The sequence below is a fragment of the Mytilus californianus genome, unplaced genomic scaffold (assembly GCF_021869535.1).
Source record: "Mytilus californianus isolate M0D057914Y unplaced genomic scaffold, xbMytCali1.0.p SCAF_12, whole genome shotgun sequence".
NCBI classification, from domain to species: domain Eukaryota; kingdom Metazoa; phylum Mollusca; class Bivalvia; order Mytilida; family Mytilidae; genus Mytilus; species Mytilus californianus.
The window spans coordinates 30,096,286-30,121,834 of NW_026262604.1; the positions used below are offsets into that span (position 1 = coordinate 30,096,286).

Below are 25,549 nucleotides of genomic sequence, written 5' to 3' on the forward strand. Positions count from 1 at the left end.
AAAACCTCCTGATCTGAGGCCTAAACTCCTGACCAAAATTTCCCAACCTCCTGATCTGAGTTTCACAGTCCATCACATGTATGGTGCATGTAACTTTTCTTTACTTATTTGCAAATAGTCTGATACCCTTTATTGGAGAATAGCATGAGAAATATGGTTACACTGCTTATCTTTTCGTATTTTGACCCAGTTCTATAATGAAAGTAGAAATGCTTGTAAGTTTTGCAACCTTTTCATGGATGCTGGTTTTCATGCATGTGCAGTACTTAGCCCTTACTTTTATTATAGTTTTGAAAAAAGCATGGTAAAATCTACATTTTGTCAAAACTTGTATAAGAAAATTCTATCTGACATGTCTGAGAAAATAAATAGTGATGATCCACCTTAAATGGGTAAAATCATCAGTGCATCAAGATCTTCATTACAATGTAGGTGGAAATTGTCTGATTACTTCAATCCTTGAAGAGTGATAAATCTCCTAACAGCAGTCGTCACAATACACTTTTAAATCTACAGGCAGGGAGGTCAATTTTTGGAAAATTTTAGTTAGATTCTGTTAGCCTGTAGTGATGATTTTAGAGGCCTGAAAGCAATTTTACAAGCCTGGGTTGCTGGGCCTGTGGTTTATGAAGCATGAAAGACTGCTAACAGTAGTTAACACATTTTATTAAGGATTTGAATTGTTTAGATCCAGAGATGAAGGGAAATGAGACAAAAAAAATATTTGAATATATTTACTAATTTTATTGCAGGGCTTTCACTTAAGGCATGTCCATGAGTCCTGGACTCATGAAATCTGTCTGGATTCATCATTTTCAAAACTTGTGAGTCCAAAGATGCATCAAGATTTTAAAATGTTTTATCAACAGAGCACACTTTTTCATAATTTTAAAAATAATATAAATCTAATGTCATTTCTTTACTGTATTTTGTCATGCAAAGTGAAATAATAAATTCCCTTATGGCAATGTATGGACTCGCCATGGCCAAAAGGTGATCATGATGATTCCCTGAACTGCCTTAAAAATCCTTAGTGAGAACCCTGACTGAAATGAATGACTTTCTTAATTAAAAGTGTCTGTTATGCCAGGTTAGGAATTCAGGTTCCTTGGAGCCGTAAGTTTTTCTAGTGCTTATAATATTTTCATTACAGGTTCCTGAATTCATTAAAGAAGGACAAAATTAAAATCACTGTGAAAGATATTATGGCAAACGGAGCGAAATGGTGAAAATTTAAACGGCAGAAGGTTGGGAGAACATGGATGTCAATGAAAAAGCAGACGCATCTCCTGTGGAGGATGTCAGACCTGTCTTCTTTATGGGGGAAGATATCCTAGTCAAGCCAGGACTTCCTCAGAATGTAAGTAGACTTCTTTATGGGGGAAGATATCCTAGTCAAGCCAGGACTTCCTTAGAATATAATATATATATTATAAATAGACTTCTTTATCATGTTTATGGGGGAAGATATCCTAGTCAAGCCAGGACTTCCTCAGAATGTAAGTAGACTTCTTTATGGGGAAAGATATCCTAGTCAAGCCAGGACTTCCTCAGAATGTAAGTAGACTTCTTAATGGGGGAAGATATCCTAGTCAAACCAGGACTTCCTCTGAATGTAAGTAGACTTCTTTATGGGGAAAGATATCCTAGTCAAGCCAGGACTTCCTCAGAATGTAAGTAGACTTCTTTATGGGGGAAGATATCCTAGTCAAGCCAGGACTTCCTCGGAATATATATTATAAGTAGACATCTTTATGGGGAAGATATCCTAATCAAGCCAGGACTACTCAGAATGTAAGTTGACAATGTAAGAAGATTGAGTATTACAAATGTACATTATAGTGTATCCCATGATGTGTTGCCTGTTGTCCAACTATCTCAAAAGTCAGGAAAATAATCAATCTGATTGAAGTACAGAGTCTGTGTCCAAGCAAGGACAACACTTTCTTCTACGTTCTGTTCTGGAAATAATAACAGCAGCCATAATGAAATGTCCGCCTTCAAATTTTTGTTGAAGGTGTGTATCATTAGCTATAGGAGTCTGACAAAACTAGAGGATTCCGAAAGGTCTTTAAAACAGAATGTAGAAAGGATTGTTTTCAAATCCTTCTAAGCAAAGCGTGGACACAGGATTTGTATTTAAATCATATTGGAAAATACTAAAATGGCATAAATTTATATGTTACTAGTACAGACAAAGCATGCATACAAGTTTTTATAAGTATTCCCTACTAGTAGCCTAGAAAACATTGTTGACGGTCTTCTTCTCATCGGTTATTATAATCAGTAGTGAAAATTAATTGATTTTTCTAGAAAACAGCCACTATGACCTTTAATGAGTTATATGTAAAAGCCTAGAATTTAATATGTTTGACTTTTGATTTAAGAAAACTTACGAAAAAAAAAAAGAATAACAAGTAGCAGAATATTAGGCATTGCAATTAAAGGCATGATATGAAGCGTCTCAAGCTATGTGTAGTAATTATGTAGAGTCTCAATCTATGTGAAGTAATTATGTAGAGTCTCAAGCTATGTGTAGTAATTATGTAGAGTCTCAAGCTATGTGTAGTTATTATGTAGAGTCTCAATCTATGTGAAGTAATTATGTAGAATCTCAAGCTTAATAATAATGTGTAGTTATTATGTAGAATCTCAAGCTATGTGTAGTTATTATGTAAAGTCTCAAGCTGTGTGTAGTAATTATGTAGAGTCTCAAGCTATGTGTAGTTATTATGTAGCGTCTCAAGCTATGTGTAGTTATTATGTAGAGTCTCAAGCTATGTGTAGTAATTATGTAGAGTCTCAGGCTATGTGTAGTTATTATGTAGCATCTCAGGCTATGTGTAGTAATTATGTAGAGTCTCAAGCTATGTGTAGTAATTATGTAGAGTCTCAGGCTATGTGTAGTTATTATGTAGAGTCTCAAGCTATGTGTAGTAATTATGTAGAGTCTCAAGCTATGTGTAGTAATTATGTAGAGTCTCAAGCTATGTGTAGTAATTATGTAGAGTCTCAAGTCTCAAGCTATGTGTAGTAATTATGTAGAGTCTCAAGCTATGTGTAGTTATTATGTAAAGTCTCAAGCTATGTGTAGTAATTATGTAGAGTCTCAAGCTATGTGTAGTTATTATGTAGCGTCTCAAGCTATGTGTAGTTATTATGTAGCGTCTCAAGCTATGTGTAGTTACTATGTTGAGTCTCAAGCTATGTGTAGTAATTATGTAGAGTCTCAGGCTATGTGTAGTTATTATGTAGAGTCTCAGGCTATGTGTAGTTATTATGTAGAGTCTCAAGCTATGTGTAGTAATTATGTAGAGTCTCAAGCTATGTGTAGTAATTATGTAGAGTCTCAAGCTATGTGTAGTAATTATGTAGAGTCTCAAGCTATGTGTAGTAATTATTATACACAACGTTTTTATTGCACATAGTGTTGAGATCATATATAGTAGCTCAACTGTAATAAAAAGAATACTCTGTGTGTAATAAAAAGTCATTTTCTTACAGATTACCTTTTTTATTACCCATAGAGTTGACAGACATTTAATATTAGACTGTCATCTTCCATATGGCATATCTGCACCGGAGTATGATACTATAGACATATGTTCAATGCTTTTGGTCACATGTTGGTAAGCTAAAACTTTAAAGTTCATCATGTGCTATATCTTTATTGTTTCGCATGTTGCGCCACAGGGGATATGGTAAATACAATGTCTATCAATAATCAGGCACTGCTTGACTTGCAGCTTTATTAGGAAGCAACCATTTAACTTCAAGGAGGGGGTTATGGTTTTTGTATGAGTCAGAAAATTTTTTCCCACAAAGCGCGAACATTTTTTTTTAGTTTTTCGATGCTATCAATCAAATTATTTTTTTTCAAAATTTAACACTATAAGGTACAAATGAGGTATGGAGAAAATCTGGATTCAGAATTTTTTTTTTTGTCATCACAAATATTTTTTTTCATCAAATTGGGGATCTGAATATTTTTTTAGGAAAAAACCATAGCCCCCCCCTCCCCCCCCCCCCCCTCTTGAAGTTAAATGGTCTTTCCCTTACTTGTTATTTTTATTTTAAAGGAACACTATCTAGATGAAATGAAAAAGATAACTGTTGGAATCTGTGCTATGAGTAAGAAATCCAACTCTAAGCCAATGAATGAAATCCTCACTCGACTCCATAAACACATGCAGCTGAACACACTGTTATTTGATGAGGATGTTATCCTCCATAATCCTGTAGATGAATGGCCAATTGTTGATGTACTCATCTCTTTCTTTTCTGCAGGTAGGTTTAAATATTTATATCACTGATAATCAAGTATTTTTTAGGAATATATTGAACATTTAACTAAGCATATCTAGCTGGCGATTTTTTTCTATGCAATTAACTGAAAGACCACTTGTCAGGCTATGCAAATAAACAGTTTTTTTTAACATTAGGCATGTGTTAGATGGATAGGTTTTCTGCAGGAGAAAATTATGCAATTAACAGAATTATGTAATCAAGCGATATGCCATTAAGTGGAGTTGACTGTAGTGGTAAACAATTTATTGGGGAATACATTTGTCATGCTCAAAGGACCATCATAAGCATAGGTTAAGTGTCCTATTTTAATGATCGATTTTTATATTTACTCAAAAATATTGTGATGTACATGTACAATGAAACTGAGAGTGTTAAAAAAACTAGTTAATTTATAAGATGGCAGTGAAAAGTAAAATTACAAAAATACCAAATTCCAAGGGAAATTCAAAACAGAAAGTCCTTTATAAAACAGCAAAATCAAAAGCTCAAACACATCTAACGAATGGAAAACAACCATTATATTCCTGACTTGGTAAAGGCATTTCCTTGATATTTGACCTTGAAAAGTGACCCTTAAATATTTACCTCTTGATTAAACAGTCATGCATTCCAGTATTTTCTCCCAAAAAATTTTAAAAGATGATGGAAACAGTTTATCATTGGCAGATTTAGAGGCTGAGTTCAGGGGGTTGGAATTGACTATTTCTTTTTTAGATTACATGAAAATCAACAAAACTAATCTCAAACCCTCTAGAACTTTCATTGACAAATTTCTGGATCTTGGACTGTTTATATGTAATGATTTTAGCTGCTCATTGTTTTTATAATTCCAGGATTTCCTTTAGATAAAGCTATTGCATACACAAACCTAAGGAAGCCATTTGTTGTAAATGATCTAGAATCACAATACACTTTACTAGATAGAAGAGAGGTCTACAAGACTCTGATGAAGCATGGTATACCTCATCCAAGATACTCTGTTCTCAATAGAGACAAAGGGCCATTATCTACATCTTGTAAGTTCTTCAAATAACATTTGTCTTCACAAAATTTACTTGCAAGCTCAAAAATCAGACTTTCATGAAATTTCCTTTACAAAGATTTGGCTTGTGAAGTCTCCTTTTTGGGAAAATTATTCTGGCCTGGATGCATTTTTACTGATTGGCACTAATCATGAAGACAGAATAATGGTAAAACTTTTAACAAATGCCTATTCTATGTCATTTGGTCTCTGGTGGAGAATTGTCTCATTTGTAATCATACCACATCTTCTTATTTGTATACATTTAATGTCTGGTACTTATTATGCTCCCATCGCTAGGCTAAGGTTGCATTAAGTGTTACCCTTGTGCATACGTATGTACGTCCCAAAATTGGTTTTTGTCTTTACCAAATGTTATGAAACTTATACACATGTACACAATTTAACAATGCATATTACCATAAAACACAGATCAAGTTTGAATTTGGGTGGCGTCACTTTTACAGTTCTCTAGTTATGTCCCTTTGTAACTTTATATGCAAGCAGGGGCATCATCTGTGTCCCATGAACACGTTTTCCATTTATTTGATATGCTATTAGGATCTAGTTTTATGTTGTTTTTTTACTGAGTTAATCATTTTAGTCCAAAAAAGGTTTAAAAGACCTGTGATCAGTTTCACAAAAAATATTACGACTAAAGTTGATCCTTAGTATACTAAATTGTTCATGACTTACGATCAACTTTAGGGCAAATTAAAACTGATCACTGGTCTTTTGCTCATCATGATCAATGGTAAAAGGGTTCAAAATGTGTACATTTGAGGTTTGGTACCTTTTGATATTTTGTAAGGATCTAGTTTTATGTTGGTTCTTGAGACAAATCTCCACCAGAGACCAAATGATGTAGAAGGTTAACAACTATAAGTCACTGTACGGCCCTCAACAATGAAAAAATCAAATACCACATAGTAAGCTATAAAAGGCCCTGAAAGGACAAATGTAAATCAATTCAAATGAGAAAAGTATGGCCTTATTTCTGTACAAAACAATAAACGTGTTAAACTCAACCAGACTGTTAACATGGTAAAACAATTATTTTTTTCACCTGTACTTTTTTTCCCATTTAACCTTTTTTAGACAACTTAATAGCCCTTTGTTTTGAAATATTTTAACCTCGTTGATGTAATTGTATAACTACTTATAAAAGAAGATGAAGTTTGGCATATTTACATTTACTTATAATAAGTCACTGATTTAGTATTTACCTTGAGCAACACAACAATTACCACATGAGGAACAGGATCTTTTAAGACTTCCTGAGCACCTGAGATGATCCCCAGTTTTTTGGGCTTTGTGTTGCTCAGTCTACTTTTCTATGGAGTGTTTGGTGAATTGTTATGTCTTTTCATTACCCGTTAATTCAGCCCTCCCTGTGATTGACTGTCCCACTCCTGAGGGCCTTAACTCTTTATATGATTAAAAACTGTGTCCCGAATCCAGGATTTTGATTGGTGCACTCTGTGAAAGAGAGCCAATCAGCTAATGGCTTAATGTTATCGAGATAGGTTAATCCTGAGCTAATTACAAAAGATTGCTTGATGATTTTTTATTGACTAAACCTTCAGGTATTAATGTAGCCATCATAGAGCAGTGGAATATAACGACTGAATTAATCGGGTTAGTCTTTTCATAGTTTTTTGCCATTTTATTGTTAGACCAGGAATTGATACAATCACTGTTTTCTATGGAGTGTTTTGTAAACTGTTGTGTCCTTTCATAGTTTTTTGCCACGTTCTTGTTAGCCCAGGAATTAAAATTATTATAACATGTATAAAATAGATGTTTATTTGCTATATAGATACAATCACTGACAATGAAGATGCTATAGAGATTGAGAACCAAGTTTTCCATAAACCATTTGTAGAGAAACCAGTATCAGCTGAGGACCATAATGTCTACATCTACTTCCCTGCTGCAGCTGGAGGAGGCAGTCAGAGGTTGTTTAGGAAGGTAACAACATTAATTTACAAGTTTTAGCTTTCTAAAAAGCTTTGGAGTGCTTTGCTGTATCATTCTTTTAAATAAGTTGTAGATTGTGTGGTTGTCTTAGTAAAAGTGTTATTTATCTCCTTTGTGTATATATACTCATAAGTGTGGTATTATAAGCCTGTCTTAGATGGAATTTGTTATGGTTAACCGTAGTTTGTCTATGAACACTTCCTACTAAAACTTGAATACCCATACTATTTTTTTCTTTTTTAAAATTTATCTTCTTCAATCTGGGACATGTTCACAATTTGGTATCTCATTCTAGCCACATGAGAAGGAAACCAATGAGAACTGATATGTGTTACGTAATAATTTCAAGATGGGGTGAATATCATATGAAACTGATATAATAGCTTTGCAACATGATCTTAAGGAGAATATGTCTGCTAAGGGTCACCCTTTTTTGAAGGACTACCATTACAAATTTTGTTGATAAAAAAGGTCAGGTAGAATTCTTTGTTTCAAATCTTATGCAATTGCATATTGAGTAATAATTACAAATTTTAAACCTTAATTTTGATATTAGTTAACAATAATTATTGCTATTTGCTCAAATTTTCCTCTGATCTTTTTTTTTGTTGATAATTTTCCATACCATCCTACTTAAGTGCCATTGGGATTTTCTTAGTAGAGTAAAAATAGCATGCATGACCTCATAAGCCTACATCATTGACATTGCCTTGCAAATTTCACAGCTTTCTAAATATTTTACCTTAAGTTTTACTTCATAGAAACCAGGTATATACTGAATTATACATGTATCATCTTTCTACATGCCAATTTACAACCTATGTTTAAAGTCTTGTAAGAAAATACTAAAGTTCGGAAGACAAGTACTGCTAAGAATAACCCTTGGTTTTCTGGAAATCTTAAGTATACTATGGAGTTTCATTTCTTCAATTTTTTTGGTTAGTTTAAGTAAATAACTACATCAAAAGCACTATTTGTTGTCAGAGAAGGGCTACTTTTACATACGTTCTAAATTGGAGTGAGTGAATTGGTGGTCCAACACCTTCATCTCATCTCAGGGCTGTCACCCTTTGGTGAGATTGTAGCCAACACACTCCCTCTCGTTTGAAGAACAATTGATATTTTATAAATATAAAACCAATGGAATAACATTATCAGGAACTATAAAATTACCCACAATTCCTTTGATAGAACTTATAATAATGGTAATGTACATGAGACAACATTTCTATGTGATTTTGAAGAATAAAGTGATACTTTTTATTGGGTTGTAAAAGTAGAAATGTGTGCACTAAAATGAAAATGTACAAAGTTTATATGGTATTTACTGAAGTTAAAAGGCACTTAGGCCAACTAAAATTAATTTGTAGACTTTCATCCATTTTGAAAAAAATGGGGCGGGTTGGAGGATTTTATTTATTTATTTTCCCTCTGAAACCCTTTTGTAATTTGTTCTTGATATGCAAGGTTAATTATAAGCTTATATCATGTATATATAAAAAATTCTGCATACTTTTTCAGATTTTAAAATGAAAGGGCGGGCAGGGATGAAAATCTATCAATTGATTTTAATTGGCCCAATGAACATTGTTAACTTATTTCTTCATAGATCGGGTCAAGAAGTAGTATATACTCTAACTGTAGTTACTTACGGAACTCAGGATCTTATATCTATGAAGAATTTATGCCTACTGATGGAACTGATGTCAAGGTATGGACATAATTATTTGTATGATTAATATTGAATGATTGTTGGTATTTAACGCCACTTTCTGCACTAGTAGCTATATCATGACAGTGTTCACAATAAACTTTTGAATCCACAAGCCCGCAGCTCAATTTTATGAAAATTTTAGTTGGATTGTGTTGGCTTGTAGAGAAGAATTTTACAAGCCCGAAAGCAATTTTACAAGCCTGGGCTGTTGGTCTTGTGGTTAAGCGTGAAGACTGTCATGATGGTAACTGATATATTTATATTATCTGATTATTACATGGCATTTTTCATATCAGATGTATTATCAGCCTAAGAGCCAAAGGCTCGAGGGCTGATAATACATCTGATATGAAAAATGACATGTTATGATCTTTTTATCATATGCTTTAACAATGGAGAAAAATAACAGTTTAAAATATTGATCCTTTTAAGTGGTTCTCAAGTAGAAGTTCAAAAAGTGAAAAGTTTACGGAGGTCGGACGCCAAATGTAATACATCAGATATAAAATCTTTCTATCATATGCCTCAACAGAGGAGAAAAACAACAGTATAATATATTTTTATATTCACGATAAAAAAAAATTATCAAAACAAAATAAACACTGTTTGGAAAAGTCAACATTTGTAAAGTAACATGCTAAATTATGCTGGAAACTTTGAAAAATGCATTTATTGTATCATTTGTTTTGCATTTTACATAATATATTTTCCTATTTCCCAATATTTGTTTTGTACCCTACTTTGTTATGTTTTTCACTGAAAACATACCTTTAAGGTGTATTTTCCGGAATTTGCTAAGTAACGCCTGAATGCCATGAGATAACATGAAGGAAGAGCATGCAATAATAGCTGGAAGCAGTTGATAAATTTTTCTTATCAACCTGCTAAGCACCAATTCGGGAAATATTGAATTCACGTAAATTTAATGCTATTATCATACTGTAAAAATTATAAGTTATTTACTCTAAGTATATGATAAATATATATTTGACTGCATTTATTATTATGATCCAGATACTTTAAAATGTCACAGACTATATACACTGATGCATTATCGATTAATTTTTCAAATCTTTTCACATATATATAACTTGCTATGACTTACTTATGGAGTTAATGTGATTCCCTTAGTTTTGTTTGTTACCTTGATTTGTATCTACTTTTAATTGATTTATGAGATTTGAACATTGGTAGACTACTGTCACCTTAATTTACCTTTCAGAATTTTGGGTCTTCAATGCTCTTCAACTTAGTACTTTATTTTGCCTTTTAAAATTTTTTGATGCAAGTATCACTGATGTCTTTTGTGGACAAAAAGAGTGTCTGGCGTATAAGATTTTAAGCCTGGTATCAATGATTAGTTTATTTACTATTGAATGTAAATTCTCTCCAGATAATTTTGACTGTTTTCCTCTGACAGGTGTATACAGTTGGCCCAGATTATGCTCATGCTGAGGCCAGGAAATCTCCAGCATTAGACGGGAAGGTAGAGAGGGATAAGAGTGGTAAAGAAATTCGTTATCCTGTCTTACTTAGTGCCAAAGATAAACTACTTGCCAGGAAAGTCTGTCTTGCCTTTAAAGTAAGTGAAGTACTTTCTCTAATTCTTACCCAATTTGGTTGATTATCTTTAACTTACCTGGCTTAAAGGCCATGTGAGCTATTACAATCACTTGGCTTTCGTTGTCCCTTGTCCGCCCATCATAGTAAACTTTTGAAAAAATAGTCTTCTCGAAATTATTGGGCCAAATGTTATTAAACTTTACCTGAATGTTCCTTAGGGTATCTAGTTTAAAAATTGTATCCCGGGATCTGACCCATCAACAAACAGAGCCACTGTTGCCAAAAATAGAACATAGGGGGTAAAATGCAGTTACCACAGTGCCGTCGAAAATTCCTGGGGGAGAACACTGCAAGTATATATATACACAAGTAACCATATCTAGTAAATGTAAGTATATATGTTTTTGTAAACACATTAGACCATTGTTAACAAACTCTTTGTTTGATGTTGCCTTCCCATGCCTTTTAGGGTTGGGTAGGTAGGTAGGGATTTTTTTTTTTTGGCAAATAACATAAACTACATGTTTTAGACAAGAAAATGACGTAAGAACACGGAAAAACCTTTAAAAAAAATCTAAACAATTTTGTGTCATAAATTTTTTTCGGGTAGGCTGCTTTTTAGGTGGGTAGGTAGGCAATATCAAACAATCTAAATTTTATGTTTGGCCTTAACATGTACATAATATTTGCAGCAAAATGTATGTGGATTTGACTTACTGAGAGCTAATGGCCAGTCTTATGTCTGTGATGTCAATGGTTTTAGTTTTGTCAAGAACTCAACTAAATATTATGATGATTGTGCCAAAATCTTAGGGTAAGTAAAATACAGCCACACAAATAAAAATTGACTTGTCCTTAAAATTGAAAAACAAGTGAATAGCTAATGTCAAAAATTGTTTTTGTTAGTTATGAATAAAAAGTGATATGAGGTATATGTTGATAAGAAAGCAACCCAATAACAAAAAGAAAAGCTTTGATGTTTTATTAAGGGGTCTAAATTTTCATAGACAGAAGCAATGTCCAATCTATTTGATAAGCTAAGGATACACAAATTTACTTCGATACTGCATCTTCTACTCAAAGGTTAACACATAATTCTCTAGCTATATAACATATTTCTACTGAATCCTGAACACATTGATCAAGTGTTTATATTAAACAGATTAAGAGTAAGTATTTTACTTCCAATGAATAATATGGCATGTTTACATTATTTTAAAATATTTCAGAACTATGATAATGAGAGCTAAAGCTCCACAGTTACATATACCATGGGTTCTAGGTTCAGCACCAGAAGATATACCAGTAGTGCCTACAACATCAGGGTCCATGTAAGTAATAAGGCCTACAACATCAGGGCCCATTTAAGTAATAAGGCCTACAACATCAGGGCCCATGTAAGTAAAAACAACCAGTGGTGCCTACAACATTATATTCCATGTAAGTAAAAAGGCTAACAACATCAGGGTCCATTTAAGTAAAAAGGCTCACAATATCAGGGTCCATGTAAGTAAAAACACTTGCAACATCAGGGTCCATGTAGGTAAAAAGCCTCACGACATCAGGGTCCATGTAAGTAAAAACACTCACAAAATCAGGGTCCATGTAAGTAAAAACACAACATCAGGGTCCATGTAGGTAAAATAACTCACAACATTAGGGTCCATGTAAGTAAAAACACTCACAACACCAGGCTCCATGTAAATAAAAAGCCTCACAACATCAGGGTCCATGTAAGTAAAAACACAACATCAGGTTTCATGTAAGAAAAAAACCTCACAACATCAGGGTCTATGTAAGTAAAAACACTCACAACATCAGGGTCCATTTAAGTAAAAACACTCACATCAGGCTCCTTGTAAGTAAACAGGCTTATAACATCAGGGTCCATGTAAGTAGAAGTGCTTACCACATCAGGGTCCGTGCGAGTTAATATTAAAGTGATTATCACATCAGAGACTGTTTAAGTGTACATGTATTTGTAAGTTAAAGCTTGTACTTAATTTGAGTCACTTTAAGTAAAAATGCCTTTGTCGTCTGAGTCCATTTAAGTTTTAAAATTTCACTTCTTACTCCCCCAAATTTATTTTAATGGAATATCTCTAACATGAAAAGGGGCTAAAGCAATGAGTAACTCAATCATTTAAAGAACAAAAGAAAAAGTTGATAATAAAAATATGTTACTATTTTAGGATGGAACTACGTTGTGTGGTAGCTGTTATTCGCCATGGTGACAGAACTCCTAAACAGAAAATGAAGATGGAAGTTAAACATAAAAGGTGAGCAACATGTACAGATTGCATAAAAACAATCAAAATGAAAAGACTACCAATGAAACCACTGTAATAAACATGCCTCAAATCCTAAAAACAAATCAAACACGAAAAACACACTCAAAAGTAACATAAAAATAAGAAGATGGGGTATGATTGCCAATGTGACACTTTTCAATAGACACCAAATGATGTAGAAGTTAGCAACTATAGGTCACTGTACTGCCTTCAACAATGAGCAAAACTTATACCATATTGTAAGCTATACAAGGCCCAGACATGACAAAATGTAAATCAATTCAAGAGAATCAAACAATTTATGTACAAAACAATAAATGAAAAAAAAAATATATACAGCAACAAATGATAACCAATGAAATTAAAGGCCCCTGACTTTTAAGTTTACATCTTTTCTTGAAAAAAGTAAATAAATATTAGATACAAATCTTGCAAATGTTGATTTAAAAATCGTAACAATCAGCCAGAATGTAAAATCAATTAAACAATATTAATATGTTATTAATCAAATATTTTTAAGGATTTGTGATTCGTTAAAACCTGATCACATGTGCATTTGTATTTACTCAGTTTGCACGCCAATACTTTTGTGTTTAGCTTTTCATAGGTTAGAAACAGCATATTGCACGTACAGGGCATACAGCATGTTACTAAAAATACATTCTAGAAATCCTCAATTTTACATTGTTCATGCAATAGTTGTTGATAAATAGTATAACAATTGTAGCCTTTAGTTGAGGTCAATACAATGTTATATCGACTTAGAGGAGGTAGATATGCTTCCCATAGGTAGATATAACCTTGTATGAACCTCATACAAAGGCTATAATTGTATCATATCAGTTTCTATTGCCTGACAAAAGACGGAAAACTTTACGTATAACAATTTTACTTACTGTAAATTCAGAAATTATTGCGATGTTTTTATTATTGCGAAAAATGCGACAGGGTTATATTCGCAATAATTTAAACTAGCATTTTGAAATTTTTTATATAAATTAAAACAAGATTTTTCTCAATATCGCAAAAATTAAAATTGCATTTTAGTCTCAAATAACAAAATCGCAATAATAAATGGCAATAATTTCTGAATTTACAGTATACTGTAATATTTATTGCTGCTATTGCTTATACTTTTTCATGTTTTTTCATAATAGGTTCTTTGATCTATTTAAAAAGTATGATGGCTACAGGACAGGTCACTTAAAACTAAAGAAGCCAAAACAATTACAGGAAGTACTGGACATAGCAAGATTTCTGTTAGATGAACATCATGCTAACAGTGATCCAGAGATAGCAGAGAAAAAGGTCAAGTTACAACAACTCAAACTTGTACTAGAAATGTAGGTATTACTCTATGATTTGACTTATAAAATGTCATCAAATTCATTCTTATCTGTATCTCAACTGCAAATACTCATTAAAATGGGGCCAAAACATTAGTCCATGCTACATTCAATACATTTATCTCGACAATCAACTTCAACAAATCTATTTAGGATGTAAGAGTACAGATATAAGTAATAGACCTTTAAAGTTTATACATAATTATTTGAAATAAGAGAAAAGGTATTTTAAACAGATTAGAAGTATGCCATTAGCATTTCAAGAAATGATGGTAAGGGCAGTTCCAGAAATGAGTATATAGTTTTTACTTAAGAGTATAGTTTTTCCTCCATTTTGTTTTTTGTTATTTGATATATTTTTAAAGACATATTTTCATATTTTGAGTATTGCAGGAGTGGGGGTATTCTTCTGTCAGTTCGTTTACAATTCCTGTTTATATCTGCCCATGTAAATCTTAGATTTTAAACAAATCCACACTGTTTGCTATTATATAAATGAATTACAAGACTGTGGATGCATTTATTTTTCATGGATATCAATTTTCATGGATCGAGGGAAAATTTTATTTTCTTGGTTATTTGATTTTGTTGTTTTGCAAAAGTCTGTATGTATGCCAATATAGAATTTATACTTCATTAAAATTTAACTGCCACGAAATAGCACAATAGTGTTGAAAGTGGCATTAAACACCAATCAGTCAATCAATCATTAATATTTAAATTCATGGTGTACCATTCCCCTTGAAATCCAGGAAAATTGGTATCCAATGAATAATAATAAATACTCAATAGTTAAATTTCAGTTTACTTGCACTCTACAGTTAGAGTACCTTGAGTTATGTCAAACAAAGAATCTATATACATGTATGCCTTGTTTTTATTCTGGAATTTGAAATCTGGAGTTCATGATCTCAATTAATTTCATTAAACCTCAAATATGAGTACTGAGGATTCATTTATTTTCATGGATACCAATTTCTGTGGATTGTAGAAAAATAGTAGTTTCTTGGATATTGATTTCATTGTTTTGCCAAAATCTGTATACAAACATACAGTGAATTAGTTTTGTACTTCGTTGGAATATTCGTACTCCGGGTTTACCTATACCCACAAATGCCACGAAAACTGGTAGTTCACGAATAATTATGAATTGACAGTACTTTGACCATATCTGATATAAATATCTTTGGGTACTATACCTGCCATGTTTTTGTGGAATTTGAAATTGAAGTTCATGATCTAGATAAATTTCTTTAAACCTCAAATATGGTATCTGTGAATACTTTGACCATATTCAATTTGAAAATCTTTAGGTACGGCCATTTTTCTGGAATAAATCGTAAGGTTCAACTGAAGTATCAACCTTATGGTCACCCAAAGAAATCATCAAGTGAAGAGGGTGTGTACTATCATCAATATTTAACTGTATAAATGGTAATCAGATTGTAATGATGAAAAAAGAATTATTCAGGAAAAAAATTTAGTACTGTATTTGGGTATGCATTATGCACCCTTTTTTTATCATTGACATACAGGTTGTAGGAGGGGATGCGTATTATACACTACTGTATACTCCGTTTAATGATGGTTGTTTCTGCAGGGCTTGGACATTTTTAGTTTTTTTTTATGCCAACATTATATAAATTTAAATAGTTGATTGCTAATATTATTTCAACAAGAATTATATAAAGGCTTACACTTAGCAGATTTAAAATGTAACCAATACTAGTATGGTCCAATTATTTTATTTCCATTTTTTTTATTCAAAGTTATATTTTTAAAAAAATGGCTTATATTAGATGATTGATTATTTCATCATTACAATTTGACAATCAATTTACACATAAATGTTTTACCATTAGAGTAGTCCTAATGTTATTGTGGTGGCCGGTGGCATGCTTCAGTAATGGAGGTGGCATGTTTGTACATAACACATTACCTATCAGCTTCTTTGTATCCTTTATTTAGCTGCTTTTGGAATTAATATTTTGCATCCTCGAGTCTCTAATTTGCATAATATTTTGAAACCCTTTGTTTCCCTTTGTTTGTATTTTGTTGTATAGCATGGTTGAATGAAATCATTATGCATTTTTAGTTAATTGGTTACACCTTTAATATGTTTGCACTATGTTTGCAAAAATGGTTTGTTTTATTGTTGATTAACAGAAAAAAATAATGCATCGTAAACTTGCTCTGTTCATGCAGTTTGAAGTACAAATGTACTGTGGATTCATTATTATTCGTTGGATACTAATTTTCGTGGATTTCGTGGGTACAAGTGAACCACGAAATTAAATGTTCAACGAATGACATATTTTGTATAGGCTTGTACGCAGACTTTCGGTAAATCCACGAAATTAAATATCCACGAACATGCAAATTTTCCCTAATCCACGAAAATTGGTACCCACGAAAATAAATGAATCCACAGTAATTGGGAAGTTCAGCTCAGTGTTCCAAGATTACATCCTTCTGTCGACAGAAGGCTTGGAGTTTTTCAACCTTTTCAATTTGTAAATTTATTAAGGAATTGTTCCAGATTATACTGTAAATTCAGAAATTATTGCGTGCATTTATTATTGCGATTCTGTCATTTTAGACTAAAATGCGATTTTAATTTTTGCGATATTGAGCAAAATCCTGTTTAATCCATATAAAAAATTTCAAAATGCGAGTTTAAATTATTGCGATTATAACCCTCTCGCATTTTTCACAATAATAAAAACATCGCAATAATTTCTGAATTTACAGTAATAAGGTCACTAATCGATCCTGGTTTACTTCCTATTAAGTTCCAGTTGAAACTTGGTCCTGGTTAAAAAAAATTCTACCAAGAAATTTAGACATTTGTTTTTACACCTAAAAGAAGCTGAGATGTTTATTAATTTTTTAATGATCCCGGTATTTTTGCTTATTTGTTTATTCATCCATCAGCACTATGTTTCTTTAACTCCTCCTAAACCATTGACTGTGTTTCCATGAATCTACAGAATATCTTTACCACCCTATGGTGTTATGCACTTCATAGGGTATTATTTTTACCCAAATGATTAATAGGTTTTTCGCTTAGCAAAACATGAAACTTGGCATATCTATAAAAATTGGGTATCTGGTATTTGATTGTGAAAGTTTTAATCACAGTTTTCTAGCTTTCCCTAGTAATTAGATTTCATGCAGCTATGCAAAGCTAAAAACTTATTTTTGTTGCTGTGGCTGTATTTTGTCTAGTAGAATAACACTGTTGTGTAACTATTTACTCCTATGTTGTATGTTTAATTCTTGCTGTGACCGTTATAATTTGCTTAGTTTCAAAACCTTCGTATTAATCAAATTTCAATTATTTACATATATACTGCAAATTCAGAAATTTTTGTGTTCATTAATGTTTGAGGTTGGTGAACAATGGACTAAAATGCGAAATTAATTATTGAGAATTCAGGATGGAAATGTTGCAAACAAATAATGCTGTAAAAATCTTGAATGTGACTTTATTTTTCGCAAAACCCAATAAAATTTTCGTAATGATAAAAACATTGCAAAAATTTCTGAAGTAACAGTATATCATGCAAGTTATTGCGAAAGAAAGAGCTACTGTGGATTCACTTATTATTGTGGATACCAATTTTTGTGGATTGAAGAAAAATAGTTGTTTCGTGGACATTTGATTTCGTGGTTTTGCTGAAAGCTATAGAAATTTTGTTTTTTGTCGAGGATTTATATTTGTGGTTTACCTATGCCAACAAAATCCACAAAATTTGGTATCACACAATTAATAGTTAATCCACAGTTTATTATAATTAAAAACTTAAGATTTGAAACACCCATAGGTACAAATTCACTGGTATCCATCGTAAGATACAGCTAAAACATCAGCCGCTAGGGAGACCCCTGGGTACATCAAGTGAGGGTTTGTAGGCACACTGTGTGGTTTATATATTAACATGTTCTGTTAGAAAAATGAACAAATTCAGAATTCATTCTTAATTTTTTCTAATAAATAAACTTTGCAGAAATATGAGAGGCTTTTCAAATTCATACATGAAATTTCACCAGTTAAAATTAAAGATTTTTTCTCAAGTGTGCTTTACAAGACCATTTTTTGTTGATTTTTCAAAGTGAATGAGTTCTGAAAATGTCACTCTTGTTGGCTTTTTTTAAATGTTAAATTCTTGTCAAAGTTGGTACCAATTGTTTTTGTTTACAAGATGAAAAAAATTATTTATATTTGTTGAAATTACAGAATTATTAAGTTTGCAAGACAAACAAGAGTGAAATATTGTATTTAATTTCCCAATTAATATACAAATAATAAACTAATTGTGACTAACTTTTATTGTTTGTATGCTTACCGTCCCAATTTAATAAGTATATACATATAACCATTATTAAAAACGTTTCTTTAAATATTATTGAAAATTGATTTTATACATGATTGGTCTTTCATTAAATGTTATTGCATTAAGAATTACTTTTTAAATTATGAATATGAACTTTGATGTATATATATATATGTATATGAATAATGCTTGATGTATGAATATATTTTATGCTGTTATTTAATGTAATCTTTTTGATGTTATTTTGTTTGTTTCATTGTGTTTTGACAAATTTGAATTTATTTGTTCACCTAGACCAAAAATTACAATCTACACACTTAACCACAGGCTTGTAAAGCTGCTGTAGGGCCTGTACAATAAAACCTCTCCAACCGAAGGTCGGTGGTTCTCTCACAGCATTTTGGCTTCCTCCACGAATAGAAACTGACCGCCTCAAAATAGTAGAATTGTGCTTAAAGTGGCGTTAAACACAAATCAATTAATCAATAAATCCGACGTTAGATATTTTGTAAAATTGAACTTGGAACTTGTGGAATCCAAAGTTTATTATGAAGCCTGAGATTACACTGAGCTTTATTTGCTGTGTCTTCAAGTAGAAATATAGATTCTTATAGCGTGATTAGCTATTTCTCCACTCGATACAGTTAATTTTTCAAATTTAAATTGTGTGGCTTGCCAATCTTTCTAGTTACTTTAAATTTACTGTCAAGAGTGGAAAAATATCTTAAAGCAGGAGAAAGGATGGTGGAAATATAGATTCCAGCACTGCAACAAGTGTGTTACGATATTTCTCCACTCTCAACAGTTAAATTTTAATTATTTAAAAAGCTTGGCAAGCCTCGTGCTTTAAATTAAAGCACGAGGCTTGCCAAGCTTTTTAAATAATTAAAATTTAACTGTTGAGAGTGAAGAAATATCGTAATACACGAATTATAGTGGTGGAATTTTTTTCTCTAATGATTTTTATCCTTCCTTTTCAAAGATTTGCAGAAATTTGTGTTCTTTATATGTGACGTCATCAGGCATGGTCGCCTTTTTTCATGATGTCACAATGGGAAATTCAGAAGAAACAAAGAAAATTTGATGTCATAATTAAATTTCGACCAATCATTTGCCTAGAACAGATATTTGACTAGTGAGGAGAAATATTTTTCTCACACCTATCAAGAAATGTGAAAATAGCACAAAAATTAGAGAATCTCCATACTTTATCTTACATTTTCAATGATCTGCAAAAAGGATCTTTCTGTGAGACTCATCAGGTAGTCACCTATTTTTGTGATGTCACAATTAAAAATCATGTAAATATCAAGAAAATATTTGATGTCATAATTGGATTTCAACCAATGAAAAACAGAGATCAAGCGAACCACATATTGATTAACAAAAATTAATTAACAGTAAGGAAAAGCATATATCAGCATCAAAGAAATATAACTACAGGTGGTACATGTAAAAATCCTAGTAGTTCACTTTAAAAACTAATGCAAAACTAAAAGTCTAATAGCAAGAGGGTCCAAGACTTTACAATGAATGTCCTTCAAGGTGCTGGATCTGTTCATGCATTGTATGGACCTCAATAACTCCATATTGGATATTCAATGGGCTTCAAATAACAGATAATTTATAACTTGAACAATGGAATTATTTTCTGATGGAAACTGAGAGAAGAGCAGTTTAAAAATTTATGCATTGACAATTGATACAAACTCCTATTTCAATGAATGATATTATTGTTAAAGAGAACATTTTCATTTTCTTTTTTTATGCAATTTATTTTATATGGTAGATAAACTTAAGAGTAAACTTAAACAACAACATCAGCATATCCTATTGAAAAAAATATCTGTCAGAATTTAAATATTCATTTTTAATGCATACTGTAGATTCCAATTATTTTCATGGATACCAATTTTCGTTGATTGAGGAAAAAAATGTTTTTTCCCGAATATTTGATTTTGTGGTTTTGTCAACATCTGCATACACAGTAAAATTGTAGTTTTTTGAACATTTAAGGATGTACTAGGTGAAATTTAAAAAATCTAGAATTCAAAATTGATACTATAAGTCAGAAGAGCATAAGTTAAGGAACAAAATAAGCTAAAAATATTGATAGGTTATGGAGCTCCTTTTTGAGATATTTAATTTTTAAAAAATAGCGGGGAAAGGCTGACTCAGACTTTTACCTTATATTTGCATTGGTATTATTTTGGTCTCAAATCAAAAGAAAAGAAATCTAGAATCTGCTTAAATTTTGGTAAATGACCTTTTATGAGCTATTGAAGTCTTATATGAAAAGAAAAATAGGTCTTATGGGGCAAAATATTTAACCCTGTATCGTTGGAAAAAAACCAAGGAGTCTGAACATCTGACAAAAAATTCCTAAACCTGACCTAAGTACATCCTTAAAGTGAGGTTTACCTACACCTAGAAATCCAAGAAAATTGGTATCCCACGGTAAACAATGAATCTCTCGTAGTTTTAATTTAATATATACAGCTTATACAAATATTGCTTCAAAAGACACGTGAGCTCTTGAAATATTCTATCTCATGCAATAAAATCGCTTAGTAGAGAAAATTACTCAAAACTAGGTCAACAAATACAAATTATATTTGATTCATTTAACAGTGTAATATTGTTTCAAGATATAATATTATCATATAAACTACTGCACATATAAAGATATCATTGAAAATTCAAATTATCTGATAAATTGGTCAGCATTAATATATTTTGCTACTTGTTCTTATGTTTAAAGTGAAAGAGTTCTTATTCTCATGATGAGATAAAAAAGAGTTTTTGTTCTCGTGGTGAGATCTGGTGAGATCTAAAGAGTTCTTGTTCTCATGGTGAGATAGAAAGAGTTCTTGTTCTCATGATGAGATATAAAGAGTTCTTGTTCTCATGGTGAGATCTGGTGAGATCTAAAGAGTTCTTGTTCTTATGGTGAGATCGAAAGAGTTCTTGTTCTCGTGGTGAGAAAAAAAAGTTCTTGTTCTCATGGTGAGATAGAAAGAGTTCTTGTTCTCACTGTTAATTAGAAAAGTTCATGTTTACTGTGAAAAAAGTTCTTGTTCTCATAGAGAGATAGTAATTAGACAGTAAAATTATTTTCAATGGTGTTTTTAAATGCAGTGCATAATGCTATAATTTTTTTCTTCAATTTATATATATATACCATTTCAGTTTTTGACTTAGAAATTGAAACTGGAGACAGCGGTGGTAATTTTAGTTTTAGAATTGATCATTGCTGCAGTGTGCTTATTAAGTTACCTCCCTTTTGCCCTGAAACTAGATGTTCCTTTTTTTTTCATTTATTTAAAAAATTACAATTGCTAGGAAATATTTGGTTTCTAAGGTTATAATTAGATCCTCTTACACATTAGCAGCAGGTACTGAGTTAGAATACAGTTTTAATGATTTTCTTAATCCAGTTGTGTTTATATTTATAGATTTGAGATGAACTAATATTAATAATTTTATTAACTATGCACACCAAATAACTATCCAATCTCATCTTTATGGCTTTAAGCCATAGAAGTTTTTCATGAAGCTCATCATTTATCTCATCCTTAATTTTTGGAATCATACTTTTGACTGTAAATTTGTTTGGTACATTCTTTCCCTTGGTGCCAGTTCAATGCTGGTTTGTGGTTAAGAAGAATCGAGAATTACTGAGCTTCTTTTCATTTATTAAATCTATAATGGAAAACTAAACTTTTTGCACATAAAGACAAATGAAAAACAATAATTTTAAAAATGATATTTTTGAAGTTAAATTTATGTGCATTATTTTGAAAATAAGGTAGAGAAAAGGGCTAACGACTAATAATAAGTTTTTTTACTGTAAATTTTCTCACATAAAGACAAAAATGAGGCTAATAATATGGTAAATTCATCTTGATTTAATGCGGAAACTTTAGGTAGCTTAATAGGCAACACTACCACATAACAACAGGAATAAGTTGCTATTTGTCTGAGCCTCCAATTCATTGTTTTGATTAAAAACCTTCCCTTCATTTAATGCAGCTTTTAATGCTAAGGGAAAAAAAACATTTGTACAAATTTATAGATTTTTCATGCTGGGTGCTTCATCATGCTAAGGTGGGAAAAATCCTTTGTACAAAACAACAAAATGGAGGGGTTTCAGATTTATAGATTTTCCTTTTTTCCATTTCAAGATCGTATAGTATCCATTAATGCTGGGTGCTTCAACATGCTAAGGTGGAAAAACATTTGTCCAAAAAAAAAATTTAAAAAAAATGGAGGGGTTTTACATTAGATTTTCTTTATCAACGTCTTATGGTACCCTTGCTGGGTGCTTCATCATACTTAGTGTAAAAAAATCATATGTACAAAAAAAAAAGGGATTTCAAGTTCATAGATTTTTCTTATCAACCTTTAATGATATCCATTAATGCTGGGTGCTTCATCATTCAAAGGGGTGGGATTTTTGGTACCAAAAAAAAATGGAGGGGTTTCAGAATTATAGACTTTCCTTATCATCCTCAAATGGTATCCATGAATGCTGGGTGCTTCATGCTATGGGATGGGAAATAATTTGTTCAAAAAACCAAAACGATGGGGTTTCAGATTTTACATTTTCCTTATCATCCTCATATAATATGCATGATTGCTGGTGCTCCATCATGCTTAGGGGGAAAATCATTGTACAAAAAACAAAATGGAAGGGGTTCGGATTTACAGATTTCCCTTTTTAGCCTCATATGGTATCCATGAATGCTGGGTGCTTCATCATGCTGATTATTACTTAGAATATTAGTGTGTAGACCTTGCTTGCAATCATCAATTTAAATGGAAAAGTTATATTCTGTAGTGGTGCTGATCATTTACTAATATTTGATCTTGGTGAACAGATAAGTAGTCATTTTACTTAACTAAGTTGTTGTTATGTCAACTAAAAATTCATTTCTAACAACATTAATAATTCTGTGGAGGTTTCATTTCATTGATTGGTGCGTTTGATTTTTGAATTTTTATAAAGGAAACTTAAAATTGCTTACAAATGAAAGAAGACTTTTTGCTTGGTGCGCTAGAATAACATTCTTTTCATATACATTTTTCAATAAAAAACAGATTTATGATATTTTTCAATGAAATTTTTCGAATTAAATGTTGAATATGTAAAAGGATTTATTCATTAGTTTCTGTTTTATTGCCTTTGTAACATTTTTGTAATTTTCATAAAAAAAAATTGATATGTTTAATATAAATGTAAAACAAATTATTTCAACAAATATGTTTGTATGTATAAATTTTTTCTAACTTTTAAAAGTTGCTTTTTAGATGATATACCTAGACCGCCATCCTTGTTACTGATTGCAAAATGGGGAGGGGAGTTAACTCCAGCTGGAAAAATACAAGCAGAGGATCTTGGGAAAGCATTCAGGACACTTTATCCAGGAGGTCAGGGTAAAGTTAACTTTTAAGAGAAATTGTTTGCTTGAATAAATATTTAAGGACTTTTGTCTTTTGATTATGACAGCAGATTTCAGCAAAGGCTGGTAAAACCAAAGTTTTAGTTGGTGTCATTTGTACAGAATTGCAGAAAGAATCGTGCAAAGCTGCCTTGCATTTAGGTATTTGTGATGACCTTCATGTGACCTAGTGCTAAAGAGTGCTGGTCTAGAATACAGAACAGGGAAACCTGTACTTGTTTTTGTACACTATTATTTGCCCACTCTGAAAAAAGTTGCAACATTTTATGAGAACATAAAGGGAACATTCAAACTCATTAGTCGAAAAAAACCTGACAACACCATGGCAAAAAATGAATAATGACCACAAGACAAACAACAGTATACAAAACACTATATCAGTAAGCATATCCTGCTCCACATGTGGCACCCGTCCTATATATGACGGCATGTCAGTTAACTGCTAGTAGTCTGTTGTTATTTATGTATTATTGTCATTTTGTTTATTTTCTTTGGTTACATCTTCTGACATCAGACTCGGACTTCTCTTGAACTGAATTTTAATGTGCGTATTGTTATGCGTTTACTTTTCTACATTGGCTAGAGGTATAGGGGGAGGGTTGAGATCTCATAAACATGTTTAACCTCGCCACATTTTTGTGCCTATCCCAAGTCAGGAGCCTCTAGCCTTTGTTAGTCTTGTATTATTTTTAATTTTAGTTTCTTGTGTACAATTTGGAGTTTAGTATGGCGTTCATTATCACTGAACTAGTATATATATTTGTTTAGGGGCCAGCTGAAGGACGCCTCCGGGTGCGGGAATTTCTCGCTGCATTGAAGACCTGTTAGTGACCTTCTGCTGTTGTCTGTTCTATGGTCGGGTTGTTGTCTCTTTGACACATTCCCCATTTCCATTCTCAATTTTATTGTATAAGTATATTAGGATTAATTGAGGCTAGTTTCATGAGGCATCTTCAAGAAGCCTTTTTATGCTGTCTTTTGAATATTGACATTTTTTATACTTTTGGTAAATTTCTGACTTTATGGTTTAACTTTCTGTCTTTTGAAATCTTTGCTTTATTTTTATTACAGGTTTTATCTGTTTTAACAAAAAAAAAAAGGTCAAATTAAAACCTCAGGACTTAATTTTTTCCCTTTGGAATATTGTTTTGTCCTGAACATACATAAAATATTTGCCATTGAATGTTAAGGAAACAGTTAATTATCAATTGAATTTTTGTTGGACAGGTCAGTTTGAGACACCAGGACTTGGTTTCCTTCGATTACATAGTACATTCAGACATGATTTGAAGATTTATGCATCAGACGAAGGCCGAGTTCAGATGACAGCAGCTGCATTTACCAAGGTTAGTCAGAAAGGTGTTATGCACCAATAAAGAATTAATAAATATCTTAAAAAAGAGTGCTGAACTCTAGCAAAATGTCTTGCATGGTTTATCAGCTGTGTATAATTATCTCATAAGTAAATTGTAGCAACTGCCATTCTAAACATGATATGATACAAAAATCATTCATTAGTTGGCATAA

At 31.9% G+C, this 25,549-nt stretch overlaps 1 protein-coding gene across 16 annotated transcripts in view; it reads left to right on the plus strand.

The window, feature by feature from the left end:
* The window catches only part of LOC127721664 (inositol hexakisphosphate and diphosphoinositol-pentakisphosphate kinase 2-like), a 71,712-nt gene that overhangs the window by 4,992 nt on the left and 41,171 nt on the right, over nucleotides 1–25,549 (plus strand). For 9 of the 16 annotated variants that reach the window (XM_052228437.1, XM_052228441.1, XM_052228449.1 and 6 more), the window contains exons 2-15: nucleotides 1,154–1,360; nucleotides 4,080–4,287; nucleotides 5,142–5,324; nucleotides 7,149–7,300; nucleotides 8,919–9,020; nucleotides 10,444–10,605; nucleotides 11,279–11,400; nucleotides 11,816–11,917; nucleotides 12,779–12,865; nucleotides 14,035–14,220; nucleotides 15,537–15,622; nucleotides 21,750–21,785; nucleotides 23,871–23,996; nucleotides 25,250–25,368. In XM_052228437.1, the coding sequence (XP_052084397.1) occupies nucleotides 1,259–1,360; nucleotides 4,080–4,287; nucleotides 5,142–5,324; nucleotides 7,149–7,300; nucleotides 8,919–9,020; nucleotides 10,444–10,605; nucleotides 11,279–11,400; nucleotides 11,816–11,917; nucleotides 12,779–12,865; nucleotides 14,035–14,220; nucleotides 15,537–15,622; nucleotides 21,750–21,785; nucleotides 23,871–23,996; nucleotides 25,250–25,368 (1,773 nt within the window). In that variant the 5' untranslated portion in view covers nucleotides 1,154–1,258. The other 7 variants (XM_052228444.1, XM_052228450.1, XM_052228438.1 and 4 more) reach the window with 6 other exon arrangements.